The 26,297-nt window shown below is 52.4% G+C and overlaps 1 protein-coding gene across 3 annotated transcripts in view; it reads right to left on the reverse strand.

The window, feature by feature from the left end:
• Positions 1-26,297, reverse strand: part of LHPP (phospholysine phosphohistidine inorganic pyrophosphate phosphatase) — a 111,922-nt gene that overhangs the window by 10,120 nt on the left and 75,505 nt on the right. The window contains exon 7 of one of the 3 annotated variants that reach the window (XM_074338831.2): positions 24,061-24,094. The exons of the other annotated variants lie outside the window; for them this stretch is intronic. Within the exon in view, the coding sequence (XP_074194932.2) occupies positions 24,076-24,094 (19 nt within the window). The 3' untranslated portion in view covers positions 24,061-24,075. Of the gene's footprint in view, positions 1-24,060; positions 24,095-26,297 lie in introns of those variants that run through there. 3 annotated transcript variants of the gene reach the window in all.

Here is a 26,297-nt window from a genome sequence, read left to right on the forward strand (position 1 = left end):
CAGGACCACACCTGAATGAATACACGAATGAATGAACGAACGAAGACCTGTAAGGCCTCTGGGACACAGGCCAGGGAATCCAGGTGGGACTGTCCAGAATGGGAGCCTGACAGTGTTACAGGAAGAGCGCCCCCAAGTGGGCAGCTCTCTGGGGGGCAGGGCACCCCAAGTCAGGCCCTAACAGTCAGCCAGCATACACGATTGTGGCTGCCACGGGTCACCCAAATAGTAAGGGTGGTTTCTCTTTTCTTCCCCTTTTTTGTTCCCACAAAGTGTTTCAGGCCTGTCCCTAGAGGTCCCTAACTATAACACACATGGGCCTCGAACCTCCCACCTCTGGACCAGGGGATGGGAAAGGAGACTGAGGATGTCAGGAGGCCTTCCTGTTATCCTGGTCCATGAGGCCTGGCAGAGGGTCCCTGAGCCACAGGCTCTGATGAGGCTGGCTCTGATAGCTGTGTGACCTGGGACAAACACTTAACCACGTGGACCCCGATTCTCCTCTAGGAGTGGGGCTGAAGAGCTCCCCCTTCCAAAGCTGCAGGGGGAGTCAGTGAGATGATACAGCTGGCACTGGGTGTGGCTCACAGCAGATGCAAGGTCTGAACGATGGATGGATGGCGGGTGCTGGACTGGGTGGGTGAGGAACGCTCTCGGGCTGCCCCAAAAGCCAGGTCCGCAGCCGCTCACAGGGAATTCACCTTGGGCCTGGCATCTGGAGAGCAGGTGCCACCTTTGGAGATGGTGGCAGGTCCTGAGGACCAAATATCTCAGGGGGGCCTTCTCCAAGGCGCTCTCGACAGAGCCCAGCCAGTCCATCAGATGCCACACCTGCAGACACCCGTTTGACTGGGCCCAGGACAGATGGCAGGAGGCACTCTGGACTCCTCTGAGAGCAGGAAGGGGCCACCACTCAGCCTGCGCCCCCAAGCCTGCCCTCGGGGCCCACTTCTCCAAGCCTATGGGACACTCTATTCATAATATTATTCGTAACAGTGACAGCCACGGAGAGCCCTCTCCCTCTGGGGACCTGGTGAGGGGCCTGACACGTGTTAGTGCCTTTGGTTTTGACAGCAGCCCAGGAAGCAGGTGCTACTGTCCCCATCTTCCAGCAGATGAAATGGAGGCTCAGAGAGGGTGAGCGGCCTGCCCAGGGCCACAGAGCCAGTGGTGGGAGGCCTGTGGAAGCACCTGCAGCATGGAACAGACCCTACCAGGAGCCAGGGGCTGGGCAGGCAGGTGGCAGGCGGGGGCCCACCTAAAGGCTCACTTTGGTAGGGGGGCGGGCCTGCCGTGGGCTGGGCATCTGGCCTCTCAGCAGAGAAGCCCCTGACAGCTGTGTGGAATATTTTGATAAAAACATGTTGAACACCTGGTGTATGTTTAGATGAAAACAAGCTGCCCAGCCCCTCGCCATGCACTCACCCCCGCCTCACCCCCGAGAAGTCCGCCTGCGCCCCGACCCAGGCCCACAGTGGCACAGGGCGGACCCTCACTCCTGCTTTCCCCCAGAAATGCCACCCTAGCCCCTCCTTCTGAGCCTAGACCACACGAGGTTGGGGAGACCACATGGCTAGCCCAGCTGGCCCTGGTCTTGCACACTCGAGCCCGGGTTCTCATGAAGAGGCACTCGAGAGGAGTGTGCAGTGCAGGGAGGTGGTGCCCCTTGTGTCCTGGGGGGGCAGGGTTGAAGAGTCCCACTCATTGAAGAGCTGCTGTCCTCTCCACCATGCGCAGACCCAGGGGCTAGGCCAGGGAATCCTGCTGATGACAGGGGTTCCTAGAGGTGGGGTGCATGCTGCTGCCTCCTCACGCTGTCCTAGGAGGTGGCATCAGTATTCCCCTTTGATAGCTGAAGAAGCTGGGGCTCAGGACCAAGGAGGAACATGTGGTAGGGTAGCGCTTGCACCCAGAACTCTGTCCTGGTCTGTCCTGCAAATCCCCTAAGGCAGGTGTGCCACTGCCGACGCGCCAGGCCGCGGCAACCTGGGTGCTGCTTAGGGCCCCCATGTGGAGCTCTCATCCCGTGGAAAGTGCAGCAGGATGAATAAATAAATGGTGGCCGAGTCACACAACGAAACAACACCCAACAATGGAAAGGAAATGGCTCCTGCTACGCAGAACGGCATGGATGAAATAAAGAGTTGTTTTCTGAAGTGCCCCAGGCAGCCTGGAAAGGCACACATGATGTTTCTACTCGGACAGAGCTAGAGGACCCTAGAGAGACGGCTCAGAAGCCACAGCGAGGAAGAGGGGAGGTACCTGCACCACACCTGGGAATTTGAGCAAAAAATAAAAATAAAGGTCGCTTTGCGTTCCCTCACAGCCAAAGCAAAGAGGGAAACCCTGTCGGTTACACAGCAGCAGATGGTTGTTTAGCAGGGATAACCTTCCCAGTAGCCCAGACCGGGAGGGTCTTGTCCCTGCCCAATTGGGGGGGGGGGGTGTTCTGCAGAAGCTCAGAAGTCATTCTTCCCAAACGAGCAGTGCCCTGGCCATCTCCCTCCCAGGTAGTTGCTGCATGTCTCCAAGACTGGCTGGGCCCACTCGCCTGACTTCCCAATGACTGGCACAGCAGGTTGCTGAGTGGTTCAGCCAAGGTTTTTCCAAACTAGCTGCCACTTGCCCCTGTGTTCCCACCCGGCCACCTGTTGTTCAGAGAAGGCCCTTCTCCTCAACTTAGGAGTCTCCACTCAAAGCTGGGGGCTCCAGCTTTCCCTCCTGGCTCTCCCACGTCTCTCACCCATCTGTGGCAGACGTCCCATCTCAGGGCCGACAGGAGACAGAGGCAGATGCCAGCCCCGGGCAGTGGGGGAGGTGGGCAGAGGTCAGGCTAGTGCGGCACAGGCAGCCCACTAAGGTCCCAGGAGCCACATGGAGTTTCAGAGCATTTAATGAGCCCCAGGCTGGGATCTTACTGTTAAGTTCCAATCCTGCACAAAACAGGTCTCTGAGAGTGCCCGTGGGTTGAGGTAACAGTCACTGCTGTCCCTGGCAGCCTGCTCTGTGCCCTCCTCATTCACCCAGCCCGGCCCAAGGCCATACAGAAATAAGGGGCTCAGCCAATCCACCTGCAGTGCCCAGTCCAGCACGCTCGAGAAGCGCCTCCAAAGTCCAGCACCATGGCTAAGGGGGGCCCAGGCCCTCAGGGGAGCGGACTTGTCTGTTACACAGAGGCAGCCCAGCCCCATGAACTGAGATGGCAAATGAAATATTTTAACGTGCAGACCCTTTCTCTAAGTTCCCTGGGAGGCTGAAGTAATACCATCTTAATAATGCACAGAATAATAAAAGCAACGTTTCTAGTTTTGTCTTTCCACTGCTTCACCAGAAGTATTAATGAGGCTGAAAAGTCAAGGTTATGCTCCTGCCCAGCCAGACACAACAAGAGGCACAGCAGCCCCTCCTGGGTCTGGGGCTCAGCAGCTGTGGGAGGGACAGTCCCGGCCAGCCCTGGCCGTGGGGCCAAACACCAGGCTGGGCATGGCAAATGCCACCTGCTCTACAGAGCATATCAGTTCATTACAAAGCACGGCCCTCTTAGGCGAGCCGAGGTAACCCTAGAGGCCAGCAGCAACTGCAACATCAAACAAACGCCACCCAAGAGCCCCCAGAACTGGTCCTCAGCCCAGCCCCTCTGCCCAGCTAGCAGCCAGAGGGTGTCAGATGGGCCCAAACCCACCAGCCTCTGGACAGAGTGCCCAGGGGTCCACCCAGCATGTCCACCAGGATACCCCATTCGTATCCACCCGGAAAAGACTTCACATCTCTCCTCCCATAGAGAAGGACACAGGAGTAAGGGGTCTGCTTCAGGTGACACAGCAAGCATGTGGCAGGAATGGGACTCAGATCCCAGTCTGATCCCAATGTCAGCACCTCCCCTGCACCCACTGGATGAAACAAGGCTCCAAACAAGGCAAATGAGCCTCCAAACCCAAGAGCTGGAGGGACGTTAGGGCACAGCCCCTCACTTCTCAGGTGAAGAGACAGAAGGCTCAGGGCGGGGCAGCCCAGTGAGGCTGTACGTGAGATGGGAAGAGTCTGTCCTTCCAGACGGCAGCGCCAGCTCTGGGCACACAAGCTGTCTGCCTGCCACCCACAAGGCAGAGGCCCATGCAGACGAGAGTCCTGGGCTCCGTTCTTCCCAGGACTCTCTCTCTCCTGCCTATATTTACAACATGGGGGCCAGGAGTGGGAGAGTGGGCACTTCTCATCCGTTGATCCATGCATACAGATGGAGAAACTGAGGCACAGAAACAGAGGGCCTGGAGTGAACCAGCAAAGAGGCCAGTGCCCCTCCCCCTGGCTTGACTTAGCACCTTCCACGCCGGCCGGGTTCCCTGAAAAGCTGACGGATGCCACCTCATTCATCACAGTCCAGACGGCACCTCATAAACGGTCCAGGCTGCCCAGAGAGGGGGCCATTCATCCCGGCCCTCGGGGACGCCAGCCGGCCCGGTCGGCGTGCCCCACACTGGGCCGATTGTGCTGCAGGGAGCCCATCCAAGCTGCCCAGGCTGCTGGCACGCAGCCACGCCCTGGACGGTTCCTAGACGGAATCTTGTTTTCTTCAGTTTCATCTCCAGCTCAGGAAGACGAGCTGCCCTTCCAGAACATTCACTCAACACCACTTTGATTTTCCTCAGACCCTGGTCCTGTCCAGGTTTACTGGGAAGCCATAAACCGCCCCAAATAAGCCCAGCCTGTGGCCTCTGGAAAGTCCTGGAAGCAGCTCCAGCAGCTCCCACCTGCCCCCCACGGGCAGTGGATGGGAATGGCGGCAGAGGCCCTCAGATGCATTTACTCAGTGATCCTCAGGGAGGCACTGTCCACTTTACAGATGGGGAAACTGAGGACAGAAGGGGAGAACTTGGCGGTTCGCAGGGCAGGGTTTTGTCCTTTTTCCCTGTAAGTCCCCACCCCAACAGGACACTCAGGACACACTTGCATATCGACACCAAAGGATGATCGCTGACAGTCTTGGAGAGTCAAACCTCCTGCCCACTTCCCCTTTAATGAACAAGCCAAAACCCTAAAACAGCACAGAACACGGCACCCACCTCGCCAGGCCCTGGCTTCTGTTCTGCCAACTCCACACCCTCCCTTAGGAGCAGCGTGGAGATAGGGACGCCTGCCCCTTCGGTAAGGCAGGAACTTCACCAACAATTTCATGGGCGAGAACTTTTCTGTCTGGTGGACAGGGATCCTACTTCCTGCAAAGAGGCTGGCGACAACATCTGGTACAACCACGGTGCCTCCCGACGTTATGGGACGCAGCCCAAGCTGCCATCCCATTCTGCCCCTCAATTTGGGCGGCATTCCGATCTGGCCTCTGCTCTGTGGTCAAGGAAGCAGGTGCAGTAGGGCTGTCACCCCCTCGGTCCCAGAGCAAGTAAGTGGCACTGCTGGGTCTCAAACCCACTGTGCCTGAGGTCCAGGGTCTCCCCTTCCCGCAGCTGAGCATCAGCCAGTGCCTCCCAGGGGACAGGCACACTGTGCGGACGTGGAGCAGAGCTGGACAGGCTGGCCAGACCACAGCCTGCCTTTCTGCAGCTCCTGGCTTGGGGTTGACCTGTGCCAGTCCCAGAATGGGAGTGGTGCGCTGATGCCCACATCACACCTTGACTCAGGATCCGGGGCCAGGAGAACTCAGGGCTTCAACGGTCCCTTCGGAGCATGAGAAAGCCCTACTGACGGTATGTCCCTCACACCCTTTCTGCCATGAAAGCAAGGCCAAGTCCAGTGCCAGCACCACCCCTGCCATAGTGGGGAAGAGGTGGGCGCATAAATACACAGATGATTATTAACTAAGCCAGGCCTGTTAAAACATCACAGGCAGACAGAGGAACGCAGACAGACGTGCAGCTGCAGCAAACCCCGGGCAGAAGGTTCCAGCATTTCCCCGTGGCCTCCCTGGCAGCCTGTGGCACTTTCCTTTGCATAGATCTCAGCCATTGCTTGTTTCGCACCCCCCTACCTCCAAAATGTTCATATTCCACCTCTCCCACTTCCATTTCACATACATTTGGAAGGAGAGAGAGAGAGAGAGAGAGAGAGAGAGAGAATGTTATGTGATTGAACGAATGCGCTGTTCACACAATTCTTTGGAAAGAATGATGGATTAAAAACCTGCAAAGCCAGTCAATCACACATCTATTTTTCTAAGGGGGCCGGTGGAGTGAGAGAACTTTCCTGAAAGGACTTGGCCTTGAAACATTAAGTCAAACAACTGGATTTGGCAGCAGCCCTCTTCCGAGCACCGCCAGCCCAGAGAGACTGCAGGCCCAGTACGCCACGTCAGGATTAGGAATAATGCATGCATTCAAAGCCAAACCCAGGCACCGTGTGCAGGAGGCCTGCAGATCAGAGAGGCTGCAGCACCGGGGACCCCCAGCTCTGAGCCAAGGGCCCAGCCTCAGTTCTGCAGCCGTAGCCGAGGCGACCCAGTGGGGAACCCCACACATCTGTCCCCACAGATGCAGGAGAGCCAACAGGTCTGTCGGGATGGACAGGAAAAGGCCTTGATCGGCGCTATTAACACAGCAAGGAGGTGCCAGAGGACAGGGATTACAGGACCCGATCCCCGACGTGACAGTTCCGAGGGGTGAGCCCTAGAGGGCCAGGGCCCTCCAGCTCACCCGGCTCCTCGGGCCCTGGACAAAGGTCGCTGCCCACACCTTCTCACGTTCGTAGGTCTGCCTGGGATTGTGGACCATGTCACAGCGACTCATTGGCTGAGCCCTGTCACCTTTTTAAAGCTAGGTTTTCATTTTTGCTGACCTGGCCTTTGCCTTTTGAGGCGGAGTAGAGCCCAGAATGCTGGGCAGGCTTGATCCAGCAATTGGCAGTTGGCAGCTTTTGGAACAGACAAAAAGTGAGGAGCTGTGATGCATGCTCTAGGCAAGCACAGCCGCCACTTAGGAGGTGCTGTCGTTCAGGTCAGAGCTGCTTTCTTCAGGAAAACGCGCCTGCGGGCACAACCCAAACTCTTTCCCCCTCTGCTTGCTTCACGCAGCCCGGTCACGACTGACAGGCACTGCCTCAAAGACTGGTCACGAACTTTGCTCTTCCTTCCGTGGCTCCCAGGGCACAGTGCAAACCTGTGGGCCAGCCCCTTAGGAGGGTTGGCTGGTGTCCCCCAATGTCCCTCCCCAGTGACCCTCTCTGGTGCCCCCCCAGCACCCCTCAGCAATACCCCTCCCCAGTGCCAAGTGAGGCTAGGGCAGCAGAGGGGGGATGAGGTAGGCCTTGGGGTATGTCTCCCCTCGGAAGGCAGACATCTCCTGCAAGTTATTGTCACAGCAAGAGGAGCGAGAACTCACCAACACGGACATTTTTGTGCAGACATTTGTAAAACTTCTCTTATTTTTTAAATTTAATTAAAAAGTATAGATAGCTGTTCTAGAGAGCAATGCGTCTGGTCAGCTGGACCCTGTGGAGGTGAGGCCCACTAATATGGCTAAAATCAACAAGTCAGGTAACAACAAGTGCAGACGAGGCTGTGGAGGAGTCAGAACCCTCATGCGTGGCTGGTGGGAATGGAAAATGGTGCAGCTGCTTTGGAAAGCAGTCTAGCAGCTCCTCAAATGATTAAAATCAGTCACCATTTGACCCAGCGATTCCACTGCTAGATATACACCCAGTGAAAGCAGCTAGTCACAAAAGACCACATTGTATATATGCATTTATATCAGATGTCTAGAACAGGGAACTCTAGAGACACAGATAGTAGATGAGTAGTTGCTTAGGGCTGGGGAGATAGGGGGAGGGCAGGTAGCTAGAGGGCAAGGGTGGCACAGGGTTTCTTTTAGAAGTGATGCAAGTGTTCTAAACTTGACTGATGGTGATAGTGTATGAATATACTCAAAACCATCGAACCGTGCACTTCAAATAGATGAACTGTATGATGGTGACTTATATCTCAATAAAGCCATTTTTAAAAAAACACATTTAAAGGGACTGATAAAAACAAATATGGAAAGTTGACTTATGACAGAGGGGGTATTACAAGTCAATGGGGAAAGGGTGGGTTATTTAAAAATGGCGTTGGAACAGACTGCTATCAAAATAGGAAATAAAATTAAATCCCTACCTCACGCCATGCACACCAGTCAAATTCAAGTAGATTTAGAATGTGCAACACAAACTTTAAAACTCCAGGAGAATGTAGAAGAATATCTTTCTAACTATGGGGAGGGAAGGATGTCTTAGACAAGATACAAAACGTACAAACCATAACAAAATGATTAATAAATCTGATTATACTTCGGTGTAAAACTTTTGTTCAGTAAGACACCATAAACAAAGTGAAAACACAAAGCACAGACTGGGAGTAAATATTTGCAACACAAATAACAGACAAAGAAGCTAGAGTAGAATGTATAAAAGAACTGTTACAAACTAATTTTAAAATGACAAGCACTCCATAAAGTGCACAAGAGACAGGAATAGGTAATTCACAAAAAGGAAACTCAAAGGGTCAGTAAGCATTTGAAAAAGTGCACAACCATGCCAAAAATACAGGGAACGCAGATGAGAGTAAAATGAGGTATTATTACACACCTTTCAGATTCGGAAAATTTAAGAAAAAAACACACAAATCATCACAGTACCAAGAATTGGCAAGGATATGGGAGCACAGGGTACTTTCCGACCACTGGAGGGGACAGAAATAGGCTTTTCCCCTTTGGACTGATCAGCAACACGTAATTAGTAAACTGGGTGCCTGTTCGCTCAGCGCCAGCTCTCCTTCTCCTGAATCAGGGTTTGCTAAACATCCTTCAGAAGAAGAGCCACTGAAGTACTGTTAAAAGAAAGCAAAGATTCCTGGGTCCAAATCTCAGACCTGCCAGGGACAGACCTGGTCATTTAACAAGCTCTCCACAGTGATGCTTATTACCCAGCAAGTGTGGGGAACATTGTTCTAAAGAAAACCTAGCACGTTGGCACAAGGAGGCATGCCAGCCCTGTTCACCGCAGCGTGATTTATCATCATGAAAAATTGGAAACCGTGTGCACGTCCATCAGTAGGAGACTGGAGTACAAACTGCGGGACGGCCGTACGTTGAAATGCTCTCACGTAATGCTGGCCTCCTTCCTGGCCAACCTGAAATGCTCATTTCCAGAGGCTGGCCAGGCCTCTAAGTAAATAGATCCTATGTGCTACTTCCCCTGTTGGTGCCATGTCACATGAACACAGTGGAGGGAAACTGGAAGGCGTTCAGTGCTGTGATTCTTCTACCTTTCCAGTAGCTGGCTGTTTCCAGAGGCAGGAGTGACTCATGTTCCCCGGCCCACGGTGGTGGCAGGGCGCCAGGGGCCCAAGCCCCTTCTGCCAAGGGCACGCCAAACCCTGGTGCTACGAGATACTCCTCGAAAGAAGGGGTCTGCAATTGAACTCGTTTGAGGAATGCGGGATACCCCACACTTCTCAGCCAGTTACAATGGCTGTCAACTTACTACAAGCGCTGGGAAGACCTGCCCTAAGGGGCTCAGAGACCCGGTGGCAGCATCTGGAAACTTCTTCGGGAGCCCATGTTTCAGCGCCGGGACTGTCAGCACATGAGCCTAAAGAAGCCCAGCCTTTCCCAGACCACTCGCCTGCAGAACCCTTTTCCTCGTAATCCCCTTTACTAGGAACCCCTCTGGCCCTCTCTGGGACTTGCAGGCAGCCTGATATGGGTGGGGCCAAAGATAAATGATGCAAAGAGTTCTTTTTCCAAAGGCCAAAACCGAAGTGTGCGAGTCTCGAGTGCCCACAGCAGGCCAGGCTGCCCAGGCCCTGCTCAACCCCACCAGCCTCAGAGGCACAACAGAGTGTGAGTTCCTGCAGGTAGTGGCCCCTGGGGCCTCTGGGAGCTGCATGCCCTTGGTACCCGGTACAGGGCACACAGTTCACAAGTAAACCACAGGACTGTCCTTGCTGACCACCTGCCCTCCTCTCCCTACCAAGACAGGATCACACACTGTCCCGCCAGCTCCCTCAGTCCCTGGGCCCCTAAGCCATGCCAGCCCCTGCAGCTCACCTGCCAGGGGGTACCTGGGGAGCCGCCCCTGAGGGGTCACAGGAGGGGATGGCGGAATGTGGGTGAGGCCCTCAGCCCTGTGCTCGGCACACATCCAGCAGCCCGTGTGGAGTTATGCCCTGGGAACCAGGGTAGGGTGTGGGGACGGGGTCTGTGAAGGATTCCTGGGGAGACACATGTGGGGTGCCTGGAAGGGCAATGGGAACTGGACACATGGCTGTGGGAAGACGAGCCATGGAGGAGCATCCTGGGGCCTAGAGAGCCCGGCTCTGGGCTGTGGCCACCCTAAAAAGGCCTCTAGGCCCCTCAGCTGGCTACCACAGCTGTCACTGAGGAAGGGTTCAGTCCAGCCTCCAGAAAGTGCAGCTGGAACAGAAGACAAGGGCCTAACCCCCCGAGTCCTGAGGTTCGCCATTCCCTCAGCCAGCCTCCCTGGCTGGGCCAGTGCAAGGACTGCGGTGACCACGATGGCGTGGCCTGGCCTCTGGGGGCCACAGCTGGGGTAAGAGCAACACATGAATGAATCATCACATAGGAGTGAATGCAGCTCATTACAGTGTAAAATGAGCTTGCAGGAGGAAGTGCCGTCGCTGAGAAGGGGCAGGAGTGAAGGTACGTGTGTGCGTGTGTGTGGGCTGTGCATGTGGGGGGGGGGCTGTGCATGTGTGTGTGGGGGCTGTGCATGTGTGTGGGGAGGCTGTGCATGTGGGGGGGCTGTGCATGTATGTGGGGGGCCTGTGCATGTGTGCGTGTGTGTGTGGGCTGTGCATGTGTGCGTGTGTGGGGGCTGTGCATGTGGGGGGGCTGTGCATGTGTGCGTGCGTGTGGGCTGTGCATGTGTGTGGGGGTGATGTACATGTGGGGGGGCTGTGCATGTGGGGGGGGGGCTGTGCATGTGTGTGTGTGTGAGCATCTGTGCACGTGCACGTGTGGGGTGGGGAGGCAGACACGCAATTGCAGCATGGTGGTTCCAGGTGGGGAAGACAGGGCTGGGCCAGGCCTTGAAGGCCATCTGGCATCATTTGAAGAGGGAAGGACATGGTCAGACCAAGCATGCCTGCCAGCTGCCTGCCTCCAGGCCTTGGCCCCCTGGGGGCCCTGGAACCCAGAGCTGGGCCCTCTGGAGAGTGTCAAGAATGACAGTTTATGAACCTAATTAAGTTTTTTCTTTGGATCAATAAAATCACAGGTGGGCTCATTCCAGAGGATGTCTTGCTTTAAAGAAAAGGTTAGATGGGGGACAAGGCCACGTGTGTGGGCCAAGGGTGGGAGTGCCCTCTGTGCCCAGGAGGCTGGGGTGGGTCCAGGGGTCCCGGGCTGGCTGGGGCCTGGGCGAGTCACTCTGGCCTTGATGCTCAGGGCGCAGAACCTGGCGGGCAGAAGCACGTGCTCAGGACCAGTGGGCCCACCTGGTTTGTGTGGCCAGCCACAGACTGGAGCGAGCTGGCACCCCTCTGGGCCTTGTTCCTCAGCTCCTGTGTGGGGACGACAATGGAGCCTCCTTCCTAGGAGTGATGAAAGGAGCCAGCACGACGATAGTAAGCACGCACGGACACAGTATTATTAATCTCCCTACCCTTAGATGCAATAGTAGGACCTGCTTGGTCTCCTTAACAGGTTTTAGGTAGGGGGAAGGATGCACCTGAGAGCTCAGGATGACAAACGGCCAAATCACCTTGACACCGGCAGATGGAGACTCGGCTGTGGTCTGGCGGTCAGCAGCGTACTCCGGCACAGGCCAGATGGGGTGGGGCAGAGCCTGAGGGATCATGGGAGGAGGATGGCAGGGCTCTCCCTCAGCAGCACGGACACTAACCCTGGGTGCTCCATCTGGGACTGGCCTTGCACGGGCACCCACCCTGGAGACGCTCTCCACGGTCCTCTGGCTGTCCCCTGCTCAGAGAGGAGGAGGCTTGTGTGTGCATGTGCAGGGGGCTCCAAGAGACCCTGCGCCCTTTGTTCCTGGAAGGCCTGGGGGCAGGCATGGAGGGGGGCCTGGGGGCAGGGTACGGAGGGGTTGGCCCCACCGCCATGGCCCAAGTGTGCCCCCTGCATCCCCTCAATGCCCCATACTTCACATTGGTGCTTTATGTTCTGCTGGCTTCTTAATGGTTTTTTTCTTTAAATATATTTCTGGGAAAGCTGTATTTTTACCCTTGTCCTGCCAGGGTTGTTTTTTTAAGTATGTGTGCACTCCATCAGGCAGTAAAATCCCCACATGAAGTCATCCTCAGCAGCTAATCATCAAAACCCTGGGTGTTCAGAGAACAAAGAGACTAAGAAAACCAGGCCTGAGTGCTCCGGACAGCACGGAAATGACCAACACGGTTGGGATCCAGTGAGGGCTCACGTTTGCTTTTGGCTCGTGCCTCGGTTTATGAAGTGCTGATGGCCAAACAACACAGCAGACACCAGGGGTGCAGACCTCTCAGTGGGCCGATGGGCCACCTCGAGTCCTGGCCCAGCCCCTGCTGTCCAGATACGTCACCACTGCCACTCACCACCGAGCCAAAAGGCTGGAACACTTTCTCTCTGGGCGCATTCTCCTCTCATCTACACACAGGACAGCACTGGAGGCCAGGGCCTGGAGGAAGACACAGCTCCACCCCCAGAGCACTCACTCGGGGGGAGTGGGTCTCAGGGAGGCCAGTGCAGCGGGGCAGGAGTGGACAAAGGGGGCTGGGGACGCAGGGGGAAGACTGACAGTGAGCCCCTTCTTAATCATTCATCCCACAGATGTCGACACCGTGATCTTAGAAGCCCAGCCTCCAGGACTGAACTGAGATGACAGCTGTCTGTTGTTTTGGTCCCCCAGTTTGTGGTACTTTGTTATGGCCATGGGAGCTGACTGAGACACTGCACTGGAGCAGAGTGAAGGAAGGGGACAAATGCAACATGCCCGCGGGACAACAGTGACCATTTTGTAGAATATCCCTCAATTTGTGTGTTTTTTTTAAGTAGGTTTACTGAGATATAATTCATATACCATACAATTCACCTACTTAAAGTAGACAAATGAATAGTTTCTAGTATATTACATTATTAATTTCTCTAAATTGTGGTACAATGTATAGAACAGGAAATTGGCCATTTTAATCATTTTGAAGTGTACAGTTCAGTGGTATTAATGATTTTTACAATGCAAACGTTTTCATCACCCCAACAGGAACCCCTTCTTTGTGACAACGGACTGTGGAAATGTGAGATGTTAACGAGAGGAAACTGGATGGGGCGTAGACGGGAACTCTCTGTGCTATCCTGGCAACTTTTCTGTAACTATGAAATCATTCCAAAATAAAAAGTTTATTTTTACAAACACACACTCACATGTCTGTATAGGGATTCTCACTGCAACATTGTTTAAAATAGTGAAAAAGTAGAAACAGAAATGCCTACCAGCCTGGGAATCCTTAAATACGTAATGTTACAACTGTGTCACACAAGCCCTGCTGCTGGGAAAAGGAGACAGCCCCATGTACACGCACACCCAGGGCATATTAAGGTGGCCGGGAGGGGGGAGAGAGGACTGAACTTTATACTTATGGATGGCCCATTAACGTCAAAGAGTATGGTTTATATACACACAAGAGCCCAGGCGTGCCGACGTCACATTATAACAGTGATGAGCATGTCTGGAGTACAACCATGAGGCGACATCTGCTTCCCAGTGTCTTTTTGTGATTTGAACAGTTTACAATATGCTTATACTATTTTGCGCGAGTGACCACCACCTCTCTGGATTGCTGCAGGAGCCTCCTAACCAGGCCTCCCTCCTTCTGCCCTCCACCCCCATAACCTCTCAACACAGCAGCCGGGGGTCCCTCTGAAACCTGAAGTCCAACCACATCTGTCCTCTGTGCAACACCCCGCAATGGGCCATCCCGGAAAAATAAAAGCAGAAGAGTAAAATCGAAAGCCCTGCTTCCACTCCTCCCTCTGCTCCCCGCTGTCTCTCTAGGATGCTGCTGTCCCCCAAATGCCCAGCACGGTGCTGGCAGAATGGCTGCCCCAGGAGTGCTGGTTAAAGGAGTGAATGAATCTACAGAAAAACCATGAAAACACTTCCATCCATGAGTTCTTTGATCACGGATAAGCTGGCCTGTGTTGCCACTAACATGACTAAACCCTTCCATGAATGGCCCCTCTGAAAAACAGGGGTAAGTCACTCTACCTTCTGCTGGTCTCCCTCCCAGGCACATGGGTAACGTGGCTCTGAGGAATACGTCGTGGACATTTGGGGCTCTTTGGGCCAAAGCTCTAAGGCAGGGGTGTCCAAACTGCAGCCCGTGGGCCAACTACGGCCCCCGATCCATTTTTAATTGGCCCGCAGCAAATTTTAAAAATATATTTAGTTTACTTAAATAAACCAGGTGAAGCAATACGTACTTCACCTAGAGTGAGTGGCCCAGCTGTTTGTGTATTTTACTGCATATGGCCCTGGGTGAAAAACGTTGAAAAAAGTTTGGACACCCCTGCTCTAAGGGTTCACACTTGGCATGTTATGTGGTAAGTTTCTTGACTGGAAGTGAATACATTTAGTCTTTTCCTTACATATGTGGATCCAATATTCAAAAAATGGCTGCTCATTCCTCAAAAAGTTGAACATGGAGTCACCATATAACCCAGAAATTCTACGAGATATATATCCAAGACAGCTGAACACATGTGCCCACCAAAAACTTGCACTATTCACAGTAGCCGAAAAGTGGAAACCCCCCAAGCGCCCATCGACTGACGATGGATAAACACCACGTGGGCTATGGAATCCGCCCGTGATGGACTATTATTCAGCCACGAAAGGGATACAGTACTCACACATGTACAACACACATGAGCCTGGAAGACATTATGCCAAAGGAAGAAGCCAGCCACAATAGGACAGACGCTGTATGGCCCCATTCATATGAAACCTTTACAACAGAGACGTCCAAAGATGGGAAGTAGACTGGAAGTTGCCGGGGGCTGGGGGCCTGGGGGCTTGGGAAGTAACTGCTAATGGGGACGGGGATCCTCTATCGGTGATGGGAATGTTCTGGAACTAGAGAGTGGTGATAGTTGCACAACTTTGTGAATATTCTAAGAAACCTAAAACCCACTGAATCACACACTTTAAAGGGAATTTTATGGTATGAATTATATCTCAATAATTTAAAAACAATTTTCTGTGCCTCATTTCCTCTTCTATAAAACAGGGGAAAGTCAACCCCAGCAGGACCATAGTGTAAAGAGTAAGTGAGGCGGTGTGTCCCCCTCCCCCTCCCTGGCCTCCCACTGGCAAGCGCACGCAGCGGGATGCATCTCTCCTGATCCACAGGACGTGTAGGAAGGTTCCAGCACACCATTTCTAAGGGCCCCAAATGCCTGCGTCAGTGTCACAGAGGAATGGCGGAGAATGCACGCAATGAGTGGACAACCCACACCTACACACAGCGCATGGGAGACCCTCACACACTCGGTGTCGAGCAAAAGGACCAGACACGAAAGAGACTTCACTGCGTGGTTTCACTCACAAAAAGTAAAGAAATATACAAACTGACCCCTGGAATCAGAGCCCGGAAAGTGGCCACCCCGGGGATGAGGGCACGTGGTGGGGAGGGGGCTTCTGGGGCTGGAAATGTCTTGTTTCTTGATCTGGGACTAGTTATGGGGACATACTTCACTTTGTGAAAACATATCAAGATGTGGGCTTCTATGTTCGCTTCTCTCTATTATTTTTCAATAAAGTTAGAGACTTTTTTAGAGAACCATGAAATACTATACAGCTCCTAAAACCATGCATTAGAGCAGATCCCAGGGAGCAGATGTGTGCGTGTGCATGTTCCTGTGTCCACAAGTGTGTGCATGGGTGTACAAATACTCACATATGTGTGTGCATGTGAGAGCATGGCTGTGCACGTGTGTCCATCCCTGGGTATCTAACTAGGGACAGCAACACTCCGTCTACCAGAGATCACCAGCCACAGCTGGTAACACAAGTGGCCACCTGAGGCCACCTGAACCATTAACCAAGTGCCGTCCCTTTTTAAGCCAGAGTGCTGCTTTACGGTCATCTGGGGACATTAAACACTCAAAATAGACCACTAAGGAAACCACAAAGGACATTTTCATTAATAACAATAATACTAGTTACTAAGCATTGCTACGTGCCAGGCAGCAGACCAACACCTTGACTTGTGTGTTTCTATTCTATTATTTATGCTCACGTATTACTGGAGGAGGCTGAACCTGGGGTGGGGGGAGGCCCTGGGGGGACAAAGGCCCTCGAGAGCAGTAAGTGGCAGAGCTGGGATTTGAACCCATGCCTCTGGTTAGCACACGAGCATGCACTGACTCCCTGGTTTGTGTCGTTTATTTACGAGTGTTTACCACCCTGCTCTGCTCAGGCCTGTGAACACAGAGCTGACCAAGGCAGGACCATGGAGGTGTGGGGTCTACACCCTTTGGGACCGAGACCAGGACAGGACACCAACTCTGCACTTCCGGAGTCCCAGTAAATTCCCCTTTCACACCCCCTGTGGCACCCCTGGACCCCGTCCTCTCCACTAGACTGGGACAGCAGGCTGCACAAGGGTGTATGGCCTGGGGCGCCAGCACTCTTAGGAAAGGGGGACCTGACCCAGGCAAAGTGCAGCTGCCCAGGGAAACCCAGATAGGGTCTGGTGGCCGAGACGCACGCAGAGATGCACACACAGCGCTCCAGGCATCACGGCTCACTCAGACCGTCGGCCTCCCTTGTCTGATGAATGGCTCAGAGGCCCACCGCCTCTCACCCTCCCAGCCTCACAGTGATGGCCAAGCTTCTGCTGGGCGTCCATTAACTCTGCACGAAGACCCCAAATGCACAGGCATGCTGGTAAACTGACTCTCCACCAGGAGGGAGGTAAACCCCGGTTTGTAGCGTTTGCCGATTGCCATGGTGTAAATACCTCCCCATGACGGATTTCAAGCTACCTGCGTGATAGGGTTGAGCAGAGCTGGGAAGACATGAGCACAGCTGACTCCCACAAGCTGTGCCAGCTGGCTCCAACACCCCAAAGCCCAAATTACAGTTACACACACCACCTGAGCCAAACGACTTAGTGTCAATGCTGGGAAAGCCAGAGGACAGTGGGCAGAAGCCCCACAGTGGTGGCTGGCACCCTCGGACTCCCAGCTTAGTGGCCCCCAGAGGACAGAGAAGCAGGACGCCCCTGGGGATGCAAGGACAACCCCTGTGAGAGTGGGTCTCCACAGGGACCTGACGATGCTAACAGACCCCAGGGACTGGGAGGGCACTGAGCATATGGGGGGGATATGATGTCATGTCCAGCCTCTAGAATCTGGCCCCTGAGAGTAACTGGAGAAGGTGCCACCCACCGGCCTGGTCAGGCCCAGGAGTCAGGCTCAGCCACACCTGTCCCTGGGCCTCCCCACTGAGAGGCCTGAGCGTGGCATGGCAACCACCCACAACAAACAGTGCATAGCGGCCAAGCCTGGCTCTGCAGGCCACCCAGGGGCTGAGCGGGCCACGCAGAGCGCACCTCCCCAGAGGACCTCTGAAGACAGCAGGGCAGCCCGCTCCGCGCCTTGGTTTCATCAGGTTTCTGACGGTGTAAAGTCCAATTTTCTCCTCAACACACAGGCTCAGAAGGGTGGGGTGGTCCTGCACCCCAGCTCAGGCCGCTGTAACTCGATCCCCAGGCTGGAGCAGGGAGCTGGCAGCCACAGTCCAGGCTCTGTTTGTAACCTCTTCAGCTGCCTCCCTGCGACCTTGAGCCAAGGACCCCCCCAGTCTCTGGCTGCACACTGGACAAGGGGAACCATGCTGCTTCCCCGCCTGACAGAACCGGACGTGCCAAGAACAGATACCGGAAAAGACCTTGAAATTTTTGGACAAATGTGGCCACCCAGGAAGTGTGGCATGGGGCCACCTCCCTTCCTTGTCAGGCCCTGAGACTGGGCCCCCTTGCTATTTTGGCTGTGAGGGACACAGGGTCAGATTTAGAGGCTGGGCTGACGGCTATCAATTTAAAATAGTGCCCTTTCTAAAAATAAGTACAAAATCCGGAAACCCAGCTGGAAGGGTCCTGCTCCCCCACCCCCAACTAAACTGTAACCCTCAATATAAATGCACTTCAGCAGGGAAAGGCCAGTAAGTGAGCTGCACAGTGAGCCTGCAGGCGTGTGTGGTACCAACTTCTAGTCACAGATGGCAAGGGAGACCAGCATGCCCAGTGAAGGCCCGTGAGCATGTCAGGTGGGTCTCGCTTGTGGCCTGGTGTCGTGTTTGCAGACATGAGAGCAGGGTGTACATTAATGCTCTGATGGGTTTTATCAACAACACCCAGCAGTTCTCCGACACCAGCTGGGTGTCCTACAATCCTCTCAACTCCGACACTATCTACCTGGAGTTGGTGTTGGATCCCATAGGTAAAGGGCTCAGTCCCACAGCACTGCCCCCTACACACACACACACACACACACACACACACACACACACACACACACACACACACTTCTGACATCAACTGCAAGTCCAGGTTGTCACCTGTACTTCTGACTGAAAGCTCCAACCCTCAAATCACATAACTGGCTCTCTTGGCAACCAGTCCCCTTCCTTAGGTGCTTTCCAAAAGTCACCTCATTAACACAAATTCAGGTGTGGTTGAAAGGGGCTTGTTATAAATATGAGACACCTTTCTCACTTAGGAAATCAAAAACGGGGATGAAGACCAGGTATTGTAAGTCACAACTTCACAGAGCCTAACACAGGACATGTGCAGTGAAAACATCACAGCTGAAAAGAGAGAGACACAGGCTCCTACGACTGTCCCCTGCCTCATTCTTGCCGGGAAACTGCCTTCTGGTTTTTGCTTTGTGGGAGAACAGGCTAGAGAGGTGTGTCTGACCCAGATGAGGCCCGTCCCTAGCTATCTGGTCCTGGGCTGTGCGTGTGTCAGGAAAGTACATGGCAGAACCCCAGGAGCAAAGTGGTCAGAAGAGATCCCCACCCCCACGCCTGCGAAACCCAGAGCTGTTGTCAGATGCCCTGTCTCGTCACCCAATGCACCCGACAAGCTCCCTGCTATGGCTAGCAGAAGAGCATTACTTTGCTCCTGTGGTTTCCTTTTTTAATATATAACTTTGTCCATCATAAGAAAAAGTAATATCACCATATCACATGTTTGGAACTTAGAGATAAGAAGAAAGCATTACCCATAATTCCACCACACAGCACACCACCCCCACCGCAGACTCTGCATCCTGCATTGCAACTGTCTTGCGCCTCCCACTGAGGCCCAAGTGCAGACAGACACACAGACAGACAAGTAAACGGCAGGTCGACTCCACCCTCTACCTCAACCACCAAGAGCGTCTGGGTGTGTGGCCTCCCAGGGTCTTCCCCCGCCCACTCTCAAGCATGCTTATTCCAGAGTCGTCATCATGCTTAAGCAAGCAAGAAGTTTGTCATCAGCTCCCATCACTTCAGATTATATCACAGGCATTTTTCTGGGCTGCTACATACAAAGGTGTTTGTTTTTTTTTTCATTTTTCCTTGTTGCATTGTTTTTTCAGTAAACTTTTTATTTTGAGAATTATATATTCATATGCAGTTATAAGAAATCTGGAGATTTGCCCCAATGGAGACATCATGTAAAACTACAGAGCAACATCAAAACCAAAATATTGACAATCTTACAGTCCAAGTATAGATAGATTTCCACCACCAGCAGCGTCACTCCTGTTGGTCTGTATGGCCACAGCCACCTCCCTCCTGCCCTGACGCCATCTGTAACCCGTCACCCACTAACCTGTTTTCCATCACTATAATTTTATCGTTTTGAGAATGTTATATACATGGGATCAGATAGTATGTAACCTTTAGAGATAGGCTTTTCTTCACTGGAGGTTCATCCAGTGTGCTACCAGTGTGTGTCTTTTGCTTGCTGAACAGCGTTCCATGACGTGGGTGTGCTGTTCCAACTATTTGTCCCCTAAAGGACATCTGGGTTGCTTCCAGTTTGGGGCTTGCAGAAAAACTGCTATGAACATTCATGTACAGGTTTTTGTGCGAATTATAAGCTTTCATTTCTCTGTGATGAGTGCCCAGGAGTGCCATTGCTGGGTCACATGATAGTTGCATGTTTAGGTTTTTAAGAAGCTGAAAAACTATCCTCCCAAATGGTTGTGCCATTTCACATTCTCACCAGCAATGTCTGAGCTCGTCGGCCTCTGCTGTTGTCAGTATCTTCTAGTTTAGTCATTCTGATAGGTGTGTAATGATGTCTCATTGTTGTTTTCATTTGCAGTTCTCTAAAAACGAATGATGTTGAATAATATATTTTGAGTGTTTATATGCTATCTGCATATCATCTTTGGAGAAATGTCTGTTCATTTTCTTTCCGTCTATTTTTTTCTCTGTTCTGGTTGGGTAACCTCTATTTTTCTATCTTTATTTTCACAGATTCTTTCTGCTATTAAGCCCATCCATGGAGTTGATTTTTGGTATTGTTTTTTCAGTTCTAGAATTTTCATTTGGTTCTTCTTCGTATCTTCTACTTCTTTGTTGAGATTTTCTACTTTGTCATTTGTTTCAAGCATATTTGCAATTGCTTGTTGAAGCATTTTTATCGTAGCTACTTTAAAATCTTTGTCCTAAGATCTGTGTCATCTCAATGCTGGTGTCTATTGATTGTCTTTTCTTATTCGAGTTGAGATTTTCTTGGTTCTTGGTATGACAAGTGATTTTGTATTGAAACCTGGACATTTTAGGTATTATGGTATGAGACTCTAGATCTTATTTCAACCTTCTCTTTTCGTTGGCTTGTTTTGGATTCAACTCCAGCAGGGAAAAGGAGGTAGGGCTGCCTCATTATTGCCAGGTGGGGAGAAAGTCCAGGTTCCCAGCCTGGTCTCTGGTGACACTGGGGTGGGGGAGGGACTCTTATTACTGCTGGTCAAGGGTGGGAGTTCCACCCTGGTTGGGAGGAACAGGAATGCTTCATGACTGCTTCCCATATGGCCACCACTGACGTGTGCATGTGTTGGGTGGGGATGGCGGGTGGCCTTATTACTGCTGGTTGGGTGTGGAAGCATAGGCCCTCCATGTGGCCTCCACGATACCCCACTTGGGCCTTCATTACTGCCTGGCTCCTAGCTCCCTACTTGGCCTTCTCTCACACCCCCAGCAGTGGGGCTCATTAGAACCTGACAAGGCTGGAAGCCTCGCCTCCCTACTTTGCCTTTGCTGGCATTGGTGGGGATGGACCATAGTTTTTTCTGTGGTATTTGGCTGGTATAGAGCAGTTAGTGTCTATAAGTTTTCTGTCTTGCTAGGCTGCATGTTTCCTGGCCTTTTGCTGGAGACAGCAGGCTCCAAGTCTGGGATCAATGAGGCAAAAAGAAAACACCGGGAACTCACCACTAGGTTGGTTATTCCTCGGGTCCCGAGGTCCCTAACTGGTCTGCCTTCTTCTGTCCCTCCTTTCAGACTCTTCGTATGTTTGTTTTATACCTAATATCCAGGGTTTTTACTTTTATTTAGTAAGATAAATAGGGAAAGGTACTTCTACTCCATCTTGCCAGAAGCAAACATTTCTACAAATGTTTTTCATGGTTTAGATTTTCTCATTTGCAACCAGGGTCGGTCTTGGGAGAAGAAGCAGGGTATGTCTCTGACAGAAGACCCCTCCTGCTCCCTGTAAAGCATTCGCTTTGCAGAAGATGCTGGAGAGCTCTTGAGGGGCTCCTCTGGAAGGAGCTGGGCTCCAGATCCCCTCGGCAGGCAGGCCAGGCTATGTTCCAGCACTCCTTCCTGTGACAGCCCTTCCTCGTCTTTGAGCTTGACAGAGAGAACGCGGCATCCACTCTATGAGTATAAACAGCAAGCACCCATCAGAAGGTTCACTCTCAGTCTTGGCTAATTCAGCCTATATTTTACTGGGTGGAAGACATGACGCCATAGCGTTCCTTGTACAAGGCCAATGACAAGGGTATTTTTAGATTTCTTCTCCCACAGCTTCAGCTAAACCTCAGCAATCTGGTCTTTTCCGTATAGCCCACATAGAAAATGCAGATGGGTCTGTTTCGAAGCTGGTAAGTACATGCTGTAAAACTGTACATAAAACACAATCTCAATTATGTTTTTTAAAAAGTGCGTGTTGGGGGGGCGGGGGAGTGGCTGGAAGGACATATGCCAAAATGTTAACTGATGTTATTGGTGGATTACAAAAGGATTTTTTTAGTTGCTTCTTTCAGATTGTTTATAATTTCCAAATTTTCCATGTGAATATATTATGTTTATAAAATTAAAAACAAAAATTTAAACAAAAAAAGCAATTCTCTCCCCCTCCAAAATCAAACTAGTGACTATATGAAGCCATCATCTGGACCTGGGTTTATTCCTTAAGACCATAAGTTTTGGTCAATATAGGACTATGGCACCTTTGTATGTGATGCAACCCAGATTCAGGGCCTGACTGGCAAGTGGAAATTATGCCTCATCCCTGGGCACCTGAAGCTGCCGTGTTGCCCCGAGGCTTTCCAGTTTGGGCTGCACCTCAGGTGGCAACACTATTGCAGGGAGTCTCTCTGCAGCTCTGGACAAAGGTGCTCCTGACCCCATGGAAGCTGCCCTCCGTGGTTAAGGAGCCAGTGGCACACAGCCCCGGCGGGTGCCCTTGGGTCCGGCAATACACAGTCAGTGCCACCGAGGGACCTAAAGTGCAATAAAACACAGCACTTCAAGAATCCACTTCTCGGGCGGGCCTGGTGGCTCAGGCGGTTGGAGCTCCATGCTCCTAACTCCGAAGGCTGCCGGTTCGATTCCCACATGGGCCAGTGGGCTCTCAACCACAAGGTTGCCAGTTCAACTCCCGCACAGATGGTGGGCTGTGCCCCCTGGAACTAGCAACGGCAACTGGACCTGGAGCTGAGCTGTGTCCTCCACAACTAAGACTGAAAGGACAACAACTTGACTTGGAAAAAAAAGTCCTGGAAGTACACTGTTCCCCAATGAAGTCCTGTTCCCCTTCCCCAATTGAAAAAATATATATAGAGAGAGATGAAATGTTTAAAAAAAAAAAAGACTCCACTCCGCCCGCCGCGGCCCACCCCAGACCTGCCAGAGGACGCCCTCCAGGACGCAAACAAAAGGACCGCTCATTAATCTTGCACGCAGTTCCTCCACGGCAAGGTGGCCTCCAGCCCAGGCCAACCAGGGCCTGCATGTGGCATCTTCCCCAGCAGTTACACCCTTGGACCCACCACCATACCCCCTCCGTGGCCTTGGTGGGTGGCCTTCAATTCAGCAGGCAACTTGGGTCGTGGCTTCCCTGGAAGGGTGTGGGCCCTGGGGAAGCCAGCCAGCCCCCTGGCCGGGAGCCTGGGACCCACAGTCAGGGAGTGCAGGAAAGTGGATGCAGGAAGAACCAGCTGGTATGCATCACAGGCAGGTGCCCTCAGACCCACCCAGATTCCTCCAGCAGGAGGCTGGTGCTACCAGAGAGCCAGAGGGCAGTAAAGAAGCGACACTTCCAAACTCTAGGACAGGCTCAGCAAACATTCTGAGTTCAAACACAGCTTCCGATGGCACCATCTTGACTGAAGCACCCTCCCCCACCCGGACTAGGTCACCCGGCAATGTTCTCTGCCATTCCCCTCTCTCTTTGGGTCTCTCTTCTTTTTTGCTATTGTAGGATGTGGAGACCTTCTCCCTGTAACCCCCTCCGCTATCTGGAAACAACTGTTTACCCTCCTCTCACAGAGGCAGGGCCATAGAGGGACCCAGTAACATCAGTGGAGAAAACACCGAGGGCCAGATGGGGGTGCAGGGCCAGGCCTGGCCATTGGTTGCATCTTTATTTATAACTTCTTTTACTTCCAGCGTTAAGGCCCCTCGATTCCAACCGGAAAGGTCGAGAGAAAAATGAATGCCTTGACATTTTTTCCAAACATCCTCCCGAAGAGCTCTTGGCAAGGGAACGTGGTTTTCTGAGAGCATGGGAATGTCTGGTCGCAGAGCACTCCTCAGATTGGATCTATTTTTGTTTGGTGAGACATCTGTGCTCTGCTAGCCTCCACACTTGGGACTATAAAGGAAAAACAAAACATGTAAATGGGGACCAAAAGCTCTACCAAAATAAAAGTGGGTCTTGAGCCACTGAGTTACATGTTCGGTGGGCGGTAGGAGCTGAGGCAGCGTGCTGAGTGCCCCTGCCTGTTACTCGCTGCCCCCAGCCCCGACGGGGCCCATCAGGACACCAGCTCAGGGCTCTGCCTCAGTCTTTTCCTGCAAGCCCTTCCAGGAGGTTCTGTGTCTGAACCACACAAACACAAGCCAAGCGCACCCACGGGAGAGGCTGGGACTCCCCCAACCAAGAGGCAGACAAGGAGTGCAGCTCAGAGCACGACTTCCAGAGTCAGACTGCCAATAGCTGTCCCACTGGTGGGACCTCGGGCAAGGGACGTAAGCTTCCCACCCCTGCTGTACCTCATCTGGAAAGCGGGATTATAATCAGGGGTCATGCAAAGCAATGCATTCACACGCATGGCCGGCACGTACCATGAGCTGTCCACAGGCGTCCTGTGAGGTTGGAGTAGATGGCTGCTCCCTGGGGACAAGAAGACCCAGCAGCCAAGGGAAGACACCCACTCAGGAAGGACATGGGAAGCCCTTCCATGTTTCCCGACATGGGGCTCAGATTCCAGAAGTGTCACTGTGTCTCCCTTCCCCCAGAAAAACGTCTGAGAGCACTGCTGGAGAGCCACTGGGCCCATTTCCTGGGCCAGGTGGCCCAGCAGCTGCAGAATGGCTGGTGCAGCTGTCCAGGAGAATGCAGGGCCACATGGCTGCTTCTCTCTCAAGGCCTCGTGTGTCCTGGACTGTCACGCAGACAGGCAAGTGGGAAAGGCCCTTGCTGGGCACAGACCTCAAAGACCCTTCACACCAGACCCCATTGAGAATGAGCTACAGTCCCAGCTGTGCTGCTCCCCAGCTGTGCTTTCTTGGGCAAGTCATTTCCTCCCTGTGCCTCAGTTTCCACATCTGCAAAATGGGGATGAGACAGCATCTACCTGAACACTCAATAAATATTAGCGATTATAATGAGACCACTAGCAGCAAACTCAAATACCCTTTCTGCCCATCACTCAGCTGCAGGATTTCTCGCCACAGACGCTTCCTTCCCTGCCACAGACGCTTGGTGTGTCCAGGGCCCCTGCTGGCTTTCTTATCACTCCTGAGGTAATTAGCATGCTGATGCCACAGCAGCCATGTGGCCCGAGCTGGCTTGAGAGGAGTTATTCAAGCATTTCATCCTTCCTTTCATTTGCCTGACCTCTCATGGCATCAGGAACAGAGGCGGGCCCCAGCACCGGCGACATTTAAAAAACAGCTTCTCCTACAACTTACTGCCGATTTCGATTGGCAACAACGAACATTTTCTTTACAAATGACTATAACGACATTATACCCTCTTCTAGGCTAAAGTGGCTTTTTCTTCTGATGTATTCTGGAGTCACAAGCTCCTGGGTATGAGATGGGAAGCTGCCGATAAAACTGGGGAAGGTCTTTTGAGCGCTTTTTACGTGTCAGGCACAGTACAGGGCACATCCCATCCACCGAGACCTCATGTAAACTGCACAGCAACACAAGGCAGGTCCTCATCCTACAGCCCAGAAAGGGAAGGTGTTGAGTGGCTGAGGGGCACTCCAAGGTCATATGCTCGGAAGCGGCCAAGTGAGGATTCAAACCCTGGTCAACGTGACCCAGGCAGCCTGACAACTTTGAGTTACTGGGATTAAAATGTAGTTCTCTTGGCTAGGCTCCTCATACACACCAACCATCAGTCTCGAACGCCGGAAGTTAATTTGCAACATCTTTCAGCCTTTGTATCTGATAGGATGAGAAAACAAAACAGCAGCATCTTCTCCAGAGAATAAACGAGCTACAGACTGCGTTCCATCTTTGATGAAATGCAGATTTCTCATTAAAAGAAAAGCCTTGGTTTTAAAAACATACAATGAAGAATGAAAAAGGACATAAACATGCAACTTACAGAGGAAAAAATATCAGTGACCAAAGAAGATGAAAAACCATTACTCTCATTAGTAATCAAAGATGGTACCATTTTTTTTCTATCAATGGAGGCTTTTTTTTTTTTAAATGATGATACCATCATGGGTATTATTTGCTAATGAGAATGTCCACACTGCAGATGGGAGTGCAACTGAAGTTGGAAGGGTGAATTTTGCACAAGTACCCAAAACCTTAGTATTTTGCATATCCTTTGA

This window comes from Rhinolophus sinicus, chromosome 15, assembly GCF_057876585.1.
Source record: "Rhinolophus sinicus isolate RSI-liver-muscle chromosome 15, RSI-T2T, whole genome shotgun sequence".
Classification (NCBI taxonomy): Eukaryota; Metazoa; Chordata; class Mammalia; order Chiroptera; family Rhinolophidae; genus Rhinolophus; species Rhinolophus sinicus.